The 17,352-nt window shown below is 36.5% G+C and overlaps 3 protein-coding genes across 4 annotated transcripts; 2 read left to right on the forward strand and 1 right to left on the reverse strand.

Annotated features, from left to right (window-relative positions):
* Window positions 1–390: 390 nt before the first annotated feature.
* LOC101250984 (uncharacterized) lies at window positions 391–2,430 on the forward strand. Its single transcript, XM_004237934.5, has one exon. It carries the CDS (start codon window positions 944–946, stop codon window positions 2,195–2,197), a length of 1,254 nt encoding a protein of 417 aa, XP_004237982.4. The 5' UTR covers window positions 391–943; the 3' UTR covers window positions 2,198–2,430.
* Window positions 2,431–3,278: 848 nt separating this feature from the next.
* Window positions 3,279–15,603, forward strand: LOC101251280 (ATPase family AAA domain-containing protein). Of its 2 annotated transcripts, none has more exons than XM_004237935.5 (11): window positions 3,279–3,476; window positions 7,537–7,802; window positions 8,326–8,427; window positions 8,586–10,388; window positions 10,471–10,659; window positions 10,759–10,901; window positions 12,249–12,494; window positions 13,134–13,320; window positions 14,596–14,661; window positions 14,752–15,001; window positions 15,101–15,603. In XM_004237935.5, exons 2-11 carry the CDS (start codon window positions 7,578–7,580, stop codon window positions 15,472–15,474), a joined length of 3,585 nt encoding a protein of 1,194 aa, XP_004237983.2. In that variant the 5' UTR covers window positions 3,279–3,476; window positions 7,537–7,577; the 3' UTR covers window positions 15,475–15,603. The 2 variants fall into 2 exon arrangements, with proteins under 2 accessions (XP_004237983.2, XP_010320201.2); XM_010321899.4 differs by having other exon boundaries at window positions 3,307–3,476; window positions 7,542–7,802.
* On the reverse strand, window positions 15,583–17,108 carry LOC101251577 (aspartyl protease AED3). The gene has a single exon (XM_004237936.5). It carries the CDS (start codon window positions 17,106–17,108, stop codon window positions 15,801–15,803), a length of 1,308 nt encoding a protein of 435 aa, XP_004237984.2. The 3' UTR covers window positions 15,583–15,800.
* Window positions 17,109–17,352: the final 244 nt, after the last annotated feature.

Here is a 17,352-nt window from a genome sequence, read left to right on the forward strand (position 1 = left end):
ATATCAAGCGTTTACGTCATACATTTATAATAGCCATGTGATTTATTGATAAGCGATTGAATGCACGTTAATAAACCAGGATTAAATGTTTAAAATCTACATACAAATACAAATATAGGTCATGCATCTCTTGATTTAATGTAAACATCAGGTACACGTAAGTTATATTATAATGCATTTTTATTTTAACTACCAACTAATACACGTCTCCGCGATAACAATTTTTTGTCCAATGGATAGAATAAAATAGTGAATACTAACCTTTCATTCCCTCAAACCAAATTGTTCAAACAATAGTAAACAATTTTTCACCATTCTTTGTGTTAGAAATTTCTGTATTACCAACCATTTTTATCAAACAAGAAATTTCAATTTTTATATAGCCTTTTAAAAGGAAGAATAACACCAATATTTAGAGATCATAAAATAACCAACAAATAAAAAACTCAAACAAAAATAAATAAATTAAACTGTCTAGTCTTTTTCTCTTATGTTAAATTCCTAGCTCCTTCCTTGTTTTCATTCAGATCAATTGCCAAAATATTAGTAGATCATCATGAAGTAAATTAATTAAAATAATTTAGTCATGTTGATCTGCAAAAATTAAAAGGGAAGGAGTTTTTTTTTTTATTATATAGTTTTACGAAATGGAGGTTCAAAGGCTACATGACTTAATGTGGTTATGGTCAAGATTGCAAAGTAATCGTGTTGCCCTCGTGGGTGGAAACCACACCGCCTCTAGATTTTGCACTCGTTAAAATTATAGTCGTTTTTTGAACCTCTAATTTTGTTTTTTTATTCGTTAGATTGAAATTAATTTCCATGCTCTCTTTTTTCAAAAACTCTACACCACACCTACGTACTCTCTTCTTTTGCTTACTGATCAGACTGATTCAGATTCAAATCTGAAGATTGACAAGACGAAAAGTCAAACGCTACGCTTATGATAATGAGTTTGTTGCAAGGTTTTCACACCAAAAAGGAGAAAATGAAAGGCACACACATGGATGCCTTGGGATTTTATAATGATACACATTTGGTTGTTATTAAGTTGAACCATTTGTGGATTTTGAGGTTGATTTCTCAGATAGCCATTTTGTGGCTCGTTATTTTATCATTTCCCTGGATTGACACGATAATCAGGGGATTAACATCGAGCTATGAGCTTATTAACGTCACGAAAGGTGATCATACGATGGCTAACTATAATTCAGTTAAATTAGAGGTTTTGCCTCTAATTTTTCATGATTTGGCTAATGAAGGCCTTCTCAAAACAAGGGACAAGTCCTTGTTTATTACTAATGGAAATGAAGAAGTTATCTATAATTCTCAAGTTACAAGTGATTACGATATGGATTTAATTTCTCTTTCAGATTTGGCACGGAAAGACGAGACTTATGACTTTGCATTGATTCCCTATGATTCATTCAAGTCCCTCGATTTTATCGATCGAGCTATGAACGTAGGTGGTATTGTCGTCGTTCAACTAATAAACGACAACCCTATGATAACATATTCACAACAATCAAACTACAAAGTTGTCTACGTACGGAAATTCGATTCCACAATAGTAGCCATGAGAAAGACAAGTTCATTTACCTCGATCGAATCAACAACTACACAACATCATAGAAAATTATTCAATTTCGATCCAAACGCAAAAGAGGATGCATTAAAAAAGCTAGAAGACGTACTACTCGAACCCCCAAGAGCATCATCAGGAAAATCGAGTAGATATCTCAAAAAGACTCGTTATTTGCCAGAATTAATGAACATTCCTCTGGAAAGCTACCCACGTAGGGTATTCATCGACGTTGGTTTACAAGATAAAAACGAGAAATCAGGTGATTCTAGTTGGTTTTCAAAAAATTATCCAACTAGGAACACGAAATTTGAGATATTTAAAATTGAAGCAGTGACAAAAGAGTCATCTGCACCATTGATTGAAATGTCAGATTGGTTAGAGAAAAATGTGAAGGAAAATGAGTATGTAGTAATGAAAGCTGAAGCAGAAGTAGTAGAAGAAATGGTAAGGAATAAAGCGATTAAATTAGTCGATGAACTTTTTTTAGAGTGTAAACATCAAGGTGTGAAAAAAGGGGATAAAAAGAAGAGTAGAAGGGCATATTGGGAATGTTTATCTTTATATGGTATGTTAAGGGATGAAGGTGTTGCTGTGCACCAATGGTGGGGTTAAAAAAAAAAATACTACTACTTATACAAATATTAATCATAACAATGTATTATAATTGTCCTAATGATGATAACATAATTGTGTACAAAATATTTATATTTGTAAAGTTTAGCATATAGGAAGTAAATATGTATATTTTGTTTGATCCATTTATTACATTGATGGTAGTAGTTTTTATTTATCAAAATAGTATGTTAATGAAATGCAATTGAAATTAAAGATAGTTATTGTGATTATTTTCATGTATAATTAATCTAAAAAAGATATGGTACAATATTTTATAGCATATAGTTTTTTTATATATATATTTTTTCCGTCGTTGTATAATACTATTGCATCGTTTTGCTTCAAAGTTAAAAATTCAAAATTCAAAATTTTAAAAAGACGAGTTATGGTACAATAATGTTATTATTGCATTGATTCATATTAAAATATTTTTAAAAATAATAAATTACACAATATTTTTCTCGAAGTTATAAATACTAAAAAAAAGGAGAATTACGTAATTATGAAGATATCGTGTCTTTTTTAGTGTGATATATAATATTGTTACATTATTTCGCTTCAAAAGTAAAAACTAAAAAAAAACGAGTTGTGTAATGATTCTTTTTTTCTTCTTCTTCTTCATTCCCGTCCGTTGTCATATTATTATTGCACTGTTTCACAAATTTTAAAAAATAATGAATTATGTAATGATTTTTTTTTGTCCAAAGTTATAGTAATGTTGCATTATTTCATTTCAGAAGAGAAAACTAAAAAAAAATAAAATTACGTAATAATGAAGATATCATGTCATTTACATTAAAAATTTCAAGTGCAAAATGTAAGTCCTTTTGGTAAGCGTTTATTTTGGCAAAATTTTAAAATAAAATAAAATAAAAAATTACTATTTTTTTCCTTTTAAGTAGTCTATTTCTAACCAAAAGAAAATAAGATGAATAAATTAAAAATAAAAGTTATATAACATTGTTCCAAGTTCCAACTAATTTTTTTTTTTTTGGAAAAAGTCAAAAGTGCCCCTAAACAACTCAGCGAAAGTTTATAACGGGTCGGGTCAATCCGGTTGAGTCCGCCCTATATTAACAAACAATCGAAACGTACTCTTTGTTTCCTGGTCACCAACAACACTCTTCTCAGTTGTCCCTCTTTGCTGCTGAAGAACGCCGGCGACAAGCGACGGTGCCGGATTTCTCATCGAATTGTAGCATTCACATTAGAATCTTCATATCTGAACTCTATTTTGTGTGTTCACTTGCTCACTTCGCCCTGTTATCCCTTTCTGGTAAAACAGATTTTCTCTGTTTCTCCTTATCGTTTTTATCTGTATTTCAGCCTTGAATAAAGCATTGAAGTTATTTTCTGCTCTTATTAGTACTTTTAGAGCTATTATTTGAACTCAAATTGAACCCTAGATTGCTGTAAATCACTTTTGCATGCCTGTTGTGCTTTTGTTTTTGCTATGCTTTAAGTTCATTTGTAATGTGCAGTTGTTCTGTTACGTTTTTGCTCTGTTTTGTTTACTTTATATGCTATTTTATTGCTTTAGGGTTTTTGAGACTTGTGAATTTTATGTTTTGTTTTTTCTAAATTTGCTTTTTCCTTTTGTTCCCTGGGGAAAGGGTGATTTGGAGAAGTTCAAGGAAGGAATTGATGTTCTGGGGAAAATGATGACTTTCTTGTTGACATTGGAATGCAGCATTTGCTTTATGTGTGGATTAGTTTCTGAGAGACTACACTCACTTATCACAAAAAGAAAAAGAATTCATCAGAGACTAATAGAATTTACAGGTGTTTGATAAAAGGAAGGATGAGTATGTAAATTAGTTTTGGTGGAGAATCAATGAGGATAGGTGTCAAAGTTATACATGGATCTCTGTAGATTTCCTAGGATCAATGTAATTATGGTTTTAGCTTGTAACTTTTTGGAGGTAGCAAGCATACCCTTAATGCTGGAGAATACAACTTTAACTTTATTAAAAAAAAATAGTTATACATGGATCTCTCTGGTGTAGTGTGGTAAAGAACTCATTTTTCCCATTGAATTCAACTGCTACAGATTGAAGTTGGTAGTGTATTTGTCTTGGGAGATATAGTAGATTACTAGATGCCTCTGTAGAAAGAAAAAATGTGTCCTCTGCAAAATCTTTATATAAAACGAAGAAATCTAGCTAGAGCCAATTTTGATCACTCTACAGTTCCTTAGATTGTGGAAAATGGAACCAAAAGAGTTCTTACTTCAAATTTGAAAATCGGTGGTTACAGGTGGATGGTTTGAAAGGGCTGATTCATGGAGCAGAACAAACTTTGTGGATTTGATTAATAAGAAGAATAGTCTACTCAATGAGTTAAGCTACTGAAGTAGTCTACTGAATGAGTAAATATCCTTATGATGGCGTTGGTCTATGTTTGGTTGGTAAAGCTTGCCTTACTCAAGTTAAGCTACAAAGAAAAAGGTTTAGATTTGTTCAAGATGTCCTTTGTACGAACAAGAGGGTGAAAGCAATGAACGCTTGTTTCTACAATTTAGGAGGACAACTATAAACCTTGAGCACATCTTGTTTTGTTTGTTGGGAATAACTTGGGCTATACATTGTTCTACTTTGGCATGGTGGAGTAATAAGGTGGGGAGGAGGATCGGTGGAATATCATTCATGCTTGCATTTGGTGGACAGTGTGGAAAGAAAATAATGGTAGACATTTTGTAGGCACTAATAGTTCTATCCAGAAAATTAGAATGACTTGTCTTTAGCTTGTTATTTTTTTGGTGTAAAATTTTTTTTGGAGGGAATTAGGAGAGTTAGTAGATTCTATTGACAAGGTATAATTATATAGGATTTTAGGAAGGGGTTTAAGCACCCTTTTGCTTCTTGTAAAGTTGCTAAATTAGCACTTTTTTGGGTGGTTAAGCTTTTTACTGAATACAACTATTACTTGTTTCAAAAGTAACAATCTAAATGTGTTCAGAATTTGCTGAACAATCATTGATTATGTTTCTCTGTCTTATCTTTCTTCTAGCTATAGATAAAGAAGAGCTCCCTTTGTACTTTTATAGTTGCTCCTTGCAGGGTGTAACTAGCCTTTTGCCTACGGGTTCGGCAAAACCTAGTATCTTTGGCGCATATCTCGTAGTTGTACAAAAAATGCCACTTAATATATGAATAATCTATTGAGAACCCAAAACTTCGCCTCTTCTAAAATCTAGAAATAAAACTCAAAACGTAGCTCTGCCACCTTAGACTAACATCCGAATTTATCATAATGCTAGTATTAATTTGATTCAAGTTTGGAATTATTTATCATGTTGATAGAGTTCCTCAGTTCATAATAGTCAAGGAGTTGAGTTTTTTACTGTGTTGTCAAAGGCTCATTTAAGGCACACGACTTAAAGATCTGGGAGGGTGCTTCGCCTCTCAGGCAGTGTAGGCAGTTAACAAAGTACACCGTTGTCCCAAACAAGTTAAAGTCTTATCGATAATGTTTTTTCATTAGAACTCTTCTTCTTTTTTTCCTTTATTTGATTAAGGTTCTCCGTTTAAACTTATCTCAAGCCAATATTGTACAAAGTAAAAGTATAAGGTATTTGAAGTTCTCTATATTTTTTTGGATGCTCCAAAGATTCAATAAAAATCGAAAAGACAAACTTTCAACTTTGCTATGATTCATAAAAGATAGATTACAACAACAACATACCCAGTGAAATCCCAAGTTAGATTAACTTACTGTATTAGTTTTGCATGTGGTGTTCAACTAGGTGGACTAAGTCGCGTCTTAATCCCAATCATTCATATCTCAGTCATTAAGTCCATTTGTTTGTTACCTCTAAATCTTAATCATTAAGTGCGTCTGTTTCTTTTATTGTTTCAATTACTTAATGGGTTTGAATAGATCAAATGATTAATATTTGCGACAATGTTTTAATATCATTAAGATGTTCATTTAGAAATTTCTATAAAAATGGTAGTTTCCAAATTCCATCCACTCACCATTTCCGCCTTTGTCCACTATTATCACCATTGTCACCCACCATTATTAATTACGTGCCACCACACACCATCCTCAACCACAACTGTTATTACTACTCGTCACTACCTTTAGCCACAAATAATAATCATCATCAATAACCAACATTACCACAACAACCATGAATCACCGCTTTTGATCACCACTATCATATATTGGCATCTTATTCACCACCACCATTAATTATCTCTATCATCCATCACAACTATTGACCTGCCACTAACAAGGCAACAAGTATCACCTTGCATCAACCTTTAGGGATCGTTTGGTGTGAGGGATAAGAAAATAGTGATGGAAAAAAATTTTTATCGTGTTTGGTTGCCATGTTTGGGATAACTTATCCCACCATTTATATCATAGTGATGGGATAAGTTATCCCATATAAATGGTGGGATAGAGGATTAGGGATAACTTGTTCTCAACCAAACGACACCATCACCAATAGCTACTGGCGCCACTCCCTCCACTAGCCAACATCATCCACAATCTCCACAGTTAGTCATCACCACTGCCATGTAATTTTTTTTCCAAATATTTTGTTGATGTATAATGTATTAGTTTAATTTAGTATTTTATTGAATTTTGTATTTATTGATTAAAAAAATTATAAATCAAAGGTGTTACATAAACAAACATTCTTAATGATTAAGTATTTACTATTTTGATGATAATATAACATCTTAATAATTCAAATGTGCATTTAGATTTAGACATCCAAGTCAATGCACGTCTAAATATTCAGATATGTATTCAAATTCAAACGTCTTATTAATGAACTCAAATGAGGCAGTTCACACCGTTGAATAAGAGAGTATTAACTTTATTTAAGAATTAGGAAGATCATTAATGTATTACTCCCTCTTTGTCAAAAAATAAATAAATGTATTACTCCCTCCATCCCGATTTATGTGAAGCCTGTTTTTTGAAATTTGTTGTGTAAAATGAGTCATTGATATTTGTGTGGTTATATTTCTTCCAGGAAGCGTAAAATGACTTTTGAAGTTAATTACTAAATATAAAAGGGTATCATTCTTTAAGCTGACCGACTAAAAACAGGAAGAGTATCAGTATTAAATTGGGATGGAGGGAGTATTACATAGAGTGAAATTGTAATTCCTAATTCGTGGTTCTTTTATGTTACATTCTCTTTTACCAGGCATTAAGCAGAAAATTGTAATTTTATAATCCTTTTATTGTGTTTACTAGTGTAATCGTGTTCTAGATTAGGAGAAGTGCATGCACCATTCCTTTTCTTTAGACAAGTCGATATTTGGTACTATGCTTCTTATGTGGATGTTGCTGACAGCTTGATCTGCATGTAGGGTAGAGGGTATATCTCCATGGGGAGACATTTGTAACCAAAATGTATCCTAAACGATCTGGTCAACCTGATGATGCTGTTTCAGGGCCAGTTCGTACAAGTGACAGGCTTCGGCGAAGGCCAACATTGTATGGTCGCCCGTACTTGTATTATAATCCAAAGCTAATCCGTCCTAAGAGAAACAAGACCAAGACAAGGACTGCAGCGTCTCAGATAGCAAAGATGTTGCGTCCTGGGAGTCGACCAGTGCGAACAAAAAAATCAGATGTATGGCCTTTTCTTGTTTTTCCTGTCTATTGATTATGTTAGGTATCTTCTGAATGAATTATGTCTTCATTTTTTGTGGTTCTTAAAACTAAATATCTGTTTATACATTTAAATTTACTATGGAATGACAGTTTGGCTAGTGAACATATCTTAGATTGCACTACATTGTCTTCTTTTTCATGTTTATGGTAGTGAAGCGTGAGGATATCTGATATGTAGTTGGAAAAACTAATGTCACTAATAGAAATTGTAACAATACAGTGTATGTTGTGTGTTGGTTACACATGGTGTCCATTTAGTTGACTTTCATGATTAGATAATTGTGTATATTTGGATGGGGATATCTCCACCAAATTCTCCCACCTCTATGGTTCAGCATTTCTTCCCTTTGTGTACCCATTTGATTCTGTTACTCTTTTCGTGACATTTATATTCATATTTACACGTATTTCATAAGGTTTTTGAAAAGTATTTAGGAGAAAAAGAACCAAGTTATAAGGTTTTTGAAATTATTTCTTGGCAGTCTGTTGCTGCCAACCTTCGACGCTCTACGAGAACAAGGAGAGTTTCTGTGAACCTTGAAGGATATACAGATAGCTCTGGAACTGAGGATAATGACTTAATGGTAAGTTTCTATTGTCTTACTAACATGCATTTCCAAATAAAATGTAAAATAGCATATATCAAGTTATCTATGAATATCAAATTACTCCATTAAATTTTTCATACTACTGAAGTGGTAGATGTTCTTTTGAAAATTGGTTTAACGTGAATTTGCTTCAGAGCCCGAAGTATCGGAGTTCTAGGAACCGAGAAGATAACAACAGTGCAAGTCAGGATGACCTCATGCCTCGACGTGAAGGACTGCGTCCCCGTCGTGCAGGATTACGACCTCGTCGGGCTAGAGCAGTTGGAAGACAACAGTTAAATCTAAGGTCTGATGATGAACAAGATACTTCAGATGAGAAGATTGGCCAGGGTGATCCTGAAAATGAAAATGATGTAGATGATAATGATGCTGATGAGGCAGAGGATGAGGGTGGCGGTGACGGTGATGGAGAGGATGAGGGTGAAGATGAAGGCGATGAAGATGGTGATGATGAAGAGGGTGAAGAACAGGATGGTAGAAGACGATATGACCTCCGCAACCGAGCTGAGGTACGCAGACTTTCTATGGAAGGTGTTAAACAAAGGCCAAGATCTCCTCGTAGGGTACTTCAGCAAGGGATGGGGACCAAGGTGAACAGAGATGTAAGAAGAGGAGGATCCCGAGTTCATAAACGTCATCGGATGACACGAGGCGATGACTCTGATGATTCTCTTCTTGTAGATGAGCTGGACGAAGGTCCTCCAATTCCTTGGGGTAGAGGTGGGAGTAGATCTGGACCACCTTGGCTTTTAGGGGGATTAGATATGCAAGGAACAACATCGTGGGGATTAAATGTGGCTGCATCTGGATGGGGTCATCAAAGTGAAGCTTTTACTAATTTGACATCTGGGATTCAAACTGCTGGACCAAGTTCCAAGGGAGGGGCTGATATTCAACCACTGCAAGTGGATGAAACTATAAGCTTTGATGACATTGGTGGGCTTTCTGAATATATTGATGCGCTGAAGGAAATGGTTTTTTTCCCACTATTATATCCAGACTTCTTTGCAAGTTATAACATTACCCCACCAAGGGGAGTTTTATTGTGTGGACCTCCAGGCACAGGTAAAACACTGATCGCCAGAGCATTAGCTTGTGCTGCGTCAAAGGCTGGCCAGAAAGTCAGTTTTTATATGCGGAAGGGTGCTGATGTCCTGAGCAAATGGGTGGGCGAGGCTGAAAGACAGCTAAAATTGTTATTTGAAGAAGCTCAGAGGAACCAGCCTTCCATCATCTTCTTTGATGAGATTGATGGACTTGCTCCTGTTAGGTCTAGCAAGCAAGAGCAGATTCATAACTCTATTGTGTCAACTTTGCTGGCTTTGATGGATGGCCTTGACTCTCGAGGGCAAGTAGTCTTGATTGGCGCAACCAATCGGGTTGATGCCATTGATGGAGCCTTGAGGCGACCTGGAAGATTTGATCGTGAATTTAATTTTCCTCTACCTGGCCTTGAGGCACGTGCTGAAATATTGGATATTCACACTCGAAAGTGGAAACAGCCTCCTTCTAAGGAACTAAAAATGGAACTTGCAGCTAGTTGCGTGGGATATTGTGGTGCTGATCTGAAGGCATTGTGCACAGAAGCTGCTATTCGTGCATTCCGCGAGAAGTATCCTCAAGTTTACACTAGTGATGACAAGTTCCTGATAGATGTTGAATCAGTTACGGTGGAAAAGTATCATTTTCTAGAGGCCATGACAACAATCACTCCAGCTGCACATAGAGGCTCAATTGTGCACTCTAGGCCATTATCTTCTGTTGTTGCACCTTGTCTACATGGACCTCTCCGGAAAGCTATGAGCATCATTTCAGATATTTTTCCTCTTTCAGTTTCTTCAGAATTGAGTAAACTTTCCATGCTCTCCTATGGTTCTGCTATTCCTCTTGTGTACAGACCTCGGCTTCTGCTCTGTGGTGGTGAAGGTGTTGGGCTGGTAAGCAACTTTGGGCCTCGATTTTATGAGTTGGAGAAATATGTACTTCCCACTAAATATACTTACTCATGTAGTTCTCCAGGATCATGTAGGGCCTGCAATTTTACATGAACTGGAAAAATTCCCTGTTCACTCGCTTGGACTTCCATCCCTTCTTTCTGACCCTGGGGCCAAGACGCCAGAGGAGGCATTAGTTCACATATTTAGTGAAGCAAGGAGAACAACTCCGTCAATACTCTATTTACCTCATTTCCATCTTTGGTGGGAGAATGTGAGCTATTATTCACCCCTTCCCTTTTCCTCATTCTACGATGCTTTATTGTGATTTTTAGTGCATAGATGATTTTCTTGAACCTGTTTATTTCTTCAGGCACACGAGCAGCTCAAAGCTGTTCTCAGGACGCTGTTGGAAGAGCTCCCATCTGACCTGCCTATACTATTATTTGGGACTTCCTCAGTACCACTTTCTGATCTACCTGATGAGCCTTCTTCAGTATTTTCACACCATAGCATGTATGCTTTCTTCAAATTGACCTCTACCTTTTAGTTGGCATGATTCTCTTTGCATACTCTGGATATGCTTATTGTTACCTTCATTCAATATGCTATCTTACTGTTAATCAGCTGCACGTAAATTTTACTTCCTCGTTGTCTTTGTTGGCCAACAGTTTCATGTTAGATTGTGTCTGAAGGTGGATGTGTTCAATGATGTTCTGTAGTTGTTGATATTTCTCAAAAGAGGGAATAATTGTATCACTGATGGTATTGGTCTATGCCTACGTTATAGTTTTTGCAATTACAGTTTTTTATCATGAACACAACAGACAACGTTTTATCTTTTTGATGAACTGGATGTTTGCAGTCACAGACAGTTCTTACTCCAAAGTTTGGTGGGGTCAAAGTTTCACACTTCTTTAGAGGTTGTGGGAATTAGTTATGTAGGTAGGAGGAGAAGAAACTAGCAAGGATATCCTCTGGGCTTAATTACATTTTGAGTTTGGTGGTGATCTCTAGGTTGCATCTGAAAGTAGTCATGGGTGTATAACAGGATTGCTCTTTGCCTTGCATGGAATAGTATCATAAAATTTTGTGCTGATGATCTCAAACAGCTTTTGTGCAATTTATCTGGCTTTGACAATATTGCTTATTTGTACTATTGGTAGTGAAGCTGAAATTGGATTTGGTCTATAAACCTTTCCGTTTTCTTACATACTGAAATGGGATTTGGTCCACAGTTAAATTTACATGGACCTTCTTAAGGTGGTCACGAACTATTTTCAAATCCTTATTAGCTTTCTGCTCCTCTTCTTTTTCCATAAAGAAATTGAAACCCACCATGCTGCATAACGTATTTGGTTGATTAGTTTTGTATTAAGCATTATCCCGTAACATTGCTTAGAAGAACATGATCCCCTCAATCACTGATAAGAGTGTCCAGGTGATGTAGCTTTTTTTTGGGTTAGTAGATGAGATAATGATGACGCCAACTCCATTTCAGATTAGTAAATGACTACAACTGGGTATTAATTGATTTATGAAAATGAAAAAAAAAAGTATTGTTACTGCAAATTGTGTTCAAAAGGTTTTATCATTCTTACTGAAAATTGTGTTTCAAAAGGTGTATATATTCTTTTGGATCCTCTTATTGCAATCTCTACAATAAGCCTTGTTTCTAAAATTTGGAGCTTGCATAGAACCTATGTTGTGTAAGCTTGTACAAAGCATCCTTTTTGGGGCGGAAAGATATAGAATTTGATATATTTTGTTTCCTTTATTTTTGTAAATGACCTGATAAATGATATATATGAGTCCATTTTTGAGGTAACACTAACAGCTATACTTTATCTCGGCTTTTCACAGCTTATGTTTGGATTCTCCATCAGATGAAGACAGATCTCTGTTCTTTGATCGTCTTATAGAAGCTGCTTTGTCTATCCAAGTTGAAGCTACAACAAAGAAGTCTGATAAATCAGACTCCCTTCCTGAACTCCCCAAGGCACCAAAGGTGTCTGTTGGACCGAAGGCGTCTGAACTAAAAGCCAAAGCTGAAGCTGAGGGCCATGCCCTTAGGCGATTGAGGATGTGCCTACGAGATGTATGCAACAGGTATATATATTTGATCTGAGAGAGTTCATTAGCTGGAAATTCAAAACATGGTTTTTGAATTTAGTTGAAGCAACTAGATTTCTTGGTGGTATCCACATATTTATTTTTCAGATGCTAAATCTTAGTTCTATGTTTGGAAACTGAATTGGCGGAGAATGCCTGATTTTTGTGTTTGAATGTATTTCTGTGTATGTTTCATAAAATTTTTGTTGTTCGGGACATAAGAAACTCTATTGGATGAAGTAATCATCCTCTTTTATGTGGAGTTGCCTCCATGGTGGCACACATCAAATCCGAGAAAAAAAGGTTCAGCTGGAGATATGGTCTTTCAGAAACGGTTTAATGCTATATTTGTGAAATTGGTGCTTGTCCTTCCATTGCTTCTATTTCTGTTTTTAATCCATATGAATTAGTCCTTACTTCAACCATTTGGATCATCTGCACATTTTTTATTGTTATGTTTCTTTCATTTTGTTATTTTCTTTTCTTTTCTTTTCCTCTGCATGTGTTTGTGGGCGTCTTTCTGTCAGTTTTTAGTACAGGGTTTAAGTGTAACATTTGTCTGCAATTATTGGTCATGACAGTATCATGTATGTATAAGTTATATTTTGATCATCCAGCATACTTCATTCAATGCAGGATTCTGTATGATAAACGGTTTAGCGTCTTCCATTATCCAGTAATGGATGAGGATGCTCCAAACTATCTTTTGATTATCCAGAACCCAATGGACATGGCAACTCTATTGCAGCATGTAGACAGTGGGAAGTATATCACCAACAAAACATTCTTAGAAGACTTTGATCTCATTGTTACCAACGCAAAGGTAGATGCTACTCTCTTTAATATTTGATCTTTCTGTATGTCTATCTGTCAAACTTCATGGATGGTAGGTCGGCAATTCTTAGTCTACATCTCTTCATGCTAGTAGGATGTTGGGAACCTCTTATATCTTTTTGTGAGTGTTTCTTGTTTTTTTACTTAAAGAGAATTCAAAAGAAAAGTTTTTCCAAGTTAAAGCAACAATCTACCATGAAACACAAATGTGTCACAAAGTAAAAGACAAAAATAAAATGACTTATAAAAGCAATAATTAAACCTTTTAACTTACGATATTAGTCATTGCTTTAGGGAGGCTAATAAACCTGCTGACAAGCTCGCCACCTTGAGTCATGGCATTGAAGGACTTCATCTCTTCAACTCTTTTTCAGCCCTTCCTAAGCAAGTGAGAGGTCTCTCCAATATGGATAGATGGAATTTCCCAACCTTTAGAACTAAACCAATGAGACCTTCCAATATTATTTATGAGCCCCCCTAAATTGTTCACCGTGTTCAGTTAGCTTAGCTTTTGAGCTAATCTGGACAACCCCCCCTCCCCCTCTTGTTTTTGGGTGGTACTTAGTAGAACAGTCCTACACTGTTACTACCCCTTAATCATGTCAAAAATGGGGATGCCAAACTCAAAGCTGTACTTTTGCCCATTCAATGATCAAAGTTGGATGTTAGGAATCTCTGTTGTACAACTTCATATGCCCTTCATAAATAAAATTAACTAATGTCCAACTACTTAAGCCCTTCATAAATAAAAATTTTATTCATATAAAAAGAGGATGCTAGGAATCTCTGTTGTACAACTTTTGATGGTCTAAGCAACTCTATATTGCCATTGCATTTCAGCTTTCGCTTCCCAACCACCCGATTCAAAACTGTGACAAGTTAGCACTGCGTCAATCAGTTTTAAATTGGCCAAGCTTACCATCTTAGTTTCATGGTATCGTTTCTGGTCCAATTCACTCCCTTTCTATCAGTCCGTATTTTCCAACTGCTTGGCTGAAGATGTCTATGGCTGCAATTGAACTAACTACTGTATTGTCAATTCATTACAAATTGCTAAATTAGGTTGAGTCAACATGATCTTCTAAAGATGAATTACATAATTTGGATTATAAGAGGGAACAACTCTTTTTTGTGAAATTTGTCCCTCGTTCAGGTTTCTGAGTACAACTTACATTAAGAACTGCAAAGGATAATTGAATATTATTGGATAAGTAGTTTATGTCAATGTAGCGCATATTTTTGATGTTTTAGGCCTATGTTGCAGAAGTACAATGGAGATGATTACAATGGAGCGAGGATTGTTAGTAGAGCTCATGAACTTCGAGATTCAGTATGTTCACAGCGACTTGTCTCCAATTATCACTAGTGTACTTTCTATATAGTTTGTTGGTCTTTGACATTTGGTGATGTCTTTCTGCAGGTATATGGAATGCTTTCCCAAATGGATCCTGCCTTAGTTGCCTTCTGTGAGAAGATTGCTGCTGAAGGGGGTCCAGTGTCAGTTCCTGACGAACTAGGTGGAGATGCATTGCCACAAAATCCCGTCTTACAGTCATCTACTTTGACTAGAGCAAGAGCCCGCCTTCGTAATGTCCAGCCTGAAGTCAACTTAGATCAGAGCTTTGAAGCACTGAGAAGGCACAAGAAACATGCTGATTCTGCACAATTGGGTAAATAATTTTTGCATTTGCTATATAACTCGCTAAACGTTATTCGGACAAAGAAAATCCTCTTGTGGCTGACAATGATGTGTTCTATCTGTGGTTTAGTGCTAGATGATGAATTACAACCTCAGGATTCATTGCCTTCCAAGTCATCTAATGACAATGAAGGAGATGCTACAGAGCAAAGGCCAGAAAGCACTCTTGCTGACGGTAATAAATCCGCAGACGTTCCAGATGCAAGTGGAGACGCATGCCAAGATGTTACAATGTCAGACACAGAAATGTCCCGTAAAATCGAGTCCGTGAAGAAGCAATTCGTGAAGCACACAAAGGACTACGGCATTCCTCAGCTAGAAAGATTATACACTCGCATCATGAAGGGTGTTTTCGAAACGAAAACTGGTGTGACAAACGAAGATCTCAAGACTTCAATTTTGAGTTTCTTGTTAAAATTTGCAAAGGATGCGTCGAAGTTTTAGTATAAACATGAATATTTATTTTATTTTATTTTTTAGTTTCAACAATTGATTGATCCCCTCATACGATGTCAACGGATTTGCTGCATCTATTGTGCTACACAGGCAAAAGAAAAGAAAATTATAGTCTTATTTCTTGCCCCCTCTTCTGCTCTTATACATGAAAAATTGATCTAAAGGGGTATTGAACAATAGTAGAGCTACCAATTCACATTTGATAAAGTGATTTGGAATTGCAAAGACATCAATACAAAATTGAATCGAAGGTCAAGTTCTGAGTGAGTGGGACTCGACACAAAGGAGGGCGGGTTACAGAGAAGGACTCGAATCTAGTTACAAAGTTCGCGAGCAATTCCCAAACGCGAATTAGCTGTGTCAAACAGAATCCTCAGGTTCTGCTGCTGCAAATTGGCTATAACATTCAACACAGAGTTCACATTTGTTGGTGCTGCTGCCATTGCTAGACATGCCAAAGGACTTGCACTACTATGAATCAAACTGTTCTCCATTGGCAACACCAAATCCATCCCTGTAAAGTGAAGTATAATAGCTGGTGCCACTGCTTCATTTGTTGATGCAAAACATGTGTCAAATGCACCCAATGAGGTAAATGGTCCTTTCACTTGATTCCTAAATTCATCCCTAATTGCATTATAAATTGGCTGAACGAATCGGGTTATAACCGTACCCGAGTCGATTATAGTACCCGCACCGGTATTCGGGTCAAATGCTAGAAGCTCAGGAGCTATCGGGACCAGGACGCGACCCACACTTATGCCGGTTAGGTTCACGTAGTACAGAGAGGGTCTGTGCGGGTTCTTAAGTAGTGGGGTGGTTCTAATGTTCTTCGGTTGACCCAATGGGCCGAGTTTGAGCGATCCAGAGAAATAATAAGATTTGAAACTCGGTAAACAGTACGAGAATACACCAGAGTAGAGTGACATGGATTGTGAGAGTAGTGACATGGAGCCCCTACCCAAGCCCAATAACCCTTGCGGCGGGATTGAGCTCCCGTACACAGCACTGATGCAACCGAATGAATAATTCGGTATAACATCAGCACCTAGTCTAAGTGAATCACGTGACAGCGTGGCGTAGAACGACGAAGCTCCACCATAGGATTGGTTGAAAAAACAAGCACCCGGTGCACCAGCAGCGGGGCAAGATTGCCCCTTAACCTGTGTGCATTCGGGTACAGAGCAATCCATCGACCCATAAGTCGACGAGATATTGGGAGTAAATACACTAGAGGTACAGCCAGTACAGCCACTGCATGGAACCCATGCAGTGTCACTACTGGTATCCAGGACCATAAACATTAGCTGGCCCGGGGTACCGATTTTAGCCCGAACAACATAGTTACCAATGTTGAATACTTGTTGGCCTGAAGCAATAGGGGCTGAATTAGGCTTTTGGGCTACTAAACTAGACAAATAAGAAAGTCTTTGTGGATCTTTAGAGGCCATGTTGATAAGTGTGTTTTCCCAAGAAGTAGGTTTTGGTGTGTTGAAAGGTGAGCATTTGCCATAAATGGGAATGACTGAAAGTTGTTCATTAGATGGACATGAATCAAAAGCTAAAGTTTTTGCTGTTGAAAGAAGAGTGATGAAGAGGAATGTAGCAATGGCCAAAGCCATGGTGTGTTTTTTCCTTATCAACAACCCTGAAAAGATAAAGAGTTTTGGTGAGATTTACGTCAAATATGATAGAAACAAGAATATATATATAGGACACCCCCAAACCCTTCAAATCTCACCCCCCATGAAGGTGTGAGTTGGGGTGGTAGGCAACACAAAGTAGGAATCGAAGAGGATAGAGTGTATGCAGATCTTATCCTATCTTAAAAATCGAGAGGTTGTTTTTCATAGATTCTCGAGTCAA

Source organism: Solanum lycopersicum, chromosome 4 (assembly GCF_036512215.1).
Source record: "Solanum lycopersicum chromosome 4, SLM_r2.1".
NCBI classification, from domain to species: Eukaryota; Viridiplantae; Streptophyta; class Magnoliopsida; order Solanales; family Solanaceae; genus Solanum; species Solanum lycopersicum.

Bases quoted from the DNA above. Each gene is read 5' to 3' on its own strand.
- LOC101250984 (XM_004237934.5), top strand. From the start codon at position 944: ATGATAATGAGTTTGTTGCAAGGTTTTCACACCAAAAAGGAGAAAATG.
- LOC101251280 (XM_004237935.5), top strand. From the start codon at position 7,578: ATGTATCCTAAACGATCTGGTCAACCTGATGATGCTGTTTCAGGGCCA. The intron at 7,803-8,325 runs GTATGGCCTTTT...ATTTCTTGGCAG, and splicing joins TGCGAACAAAAAAATCAGAT to TCTGTTGCTGCCAACCTTCG. The intron at 10,902-12,248 runs GTATGCTTTCTT...GGCTTTTCACAG, and splicing joins GTATTTTCACACCATAGCAT to CTTATGTTTGGATTCTCCAT.
- LOC101251577 (XM_004237936.5), bottom strand. From the start codon at position 17,108: ATGGCTTTGGCCATTGCTACATTCCTCTTCATCACTCTTCTTTCAACA.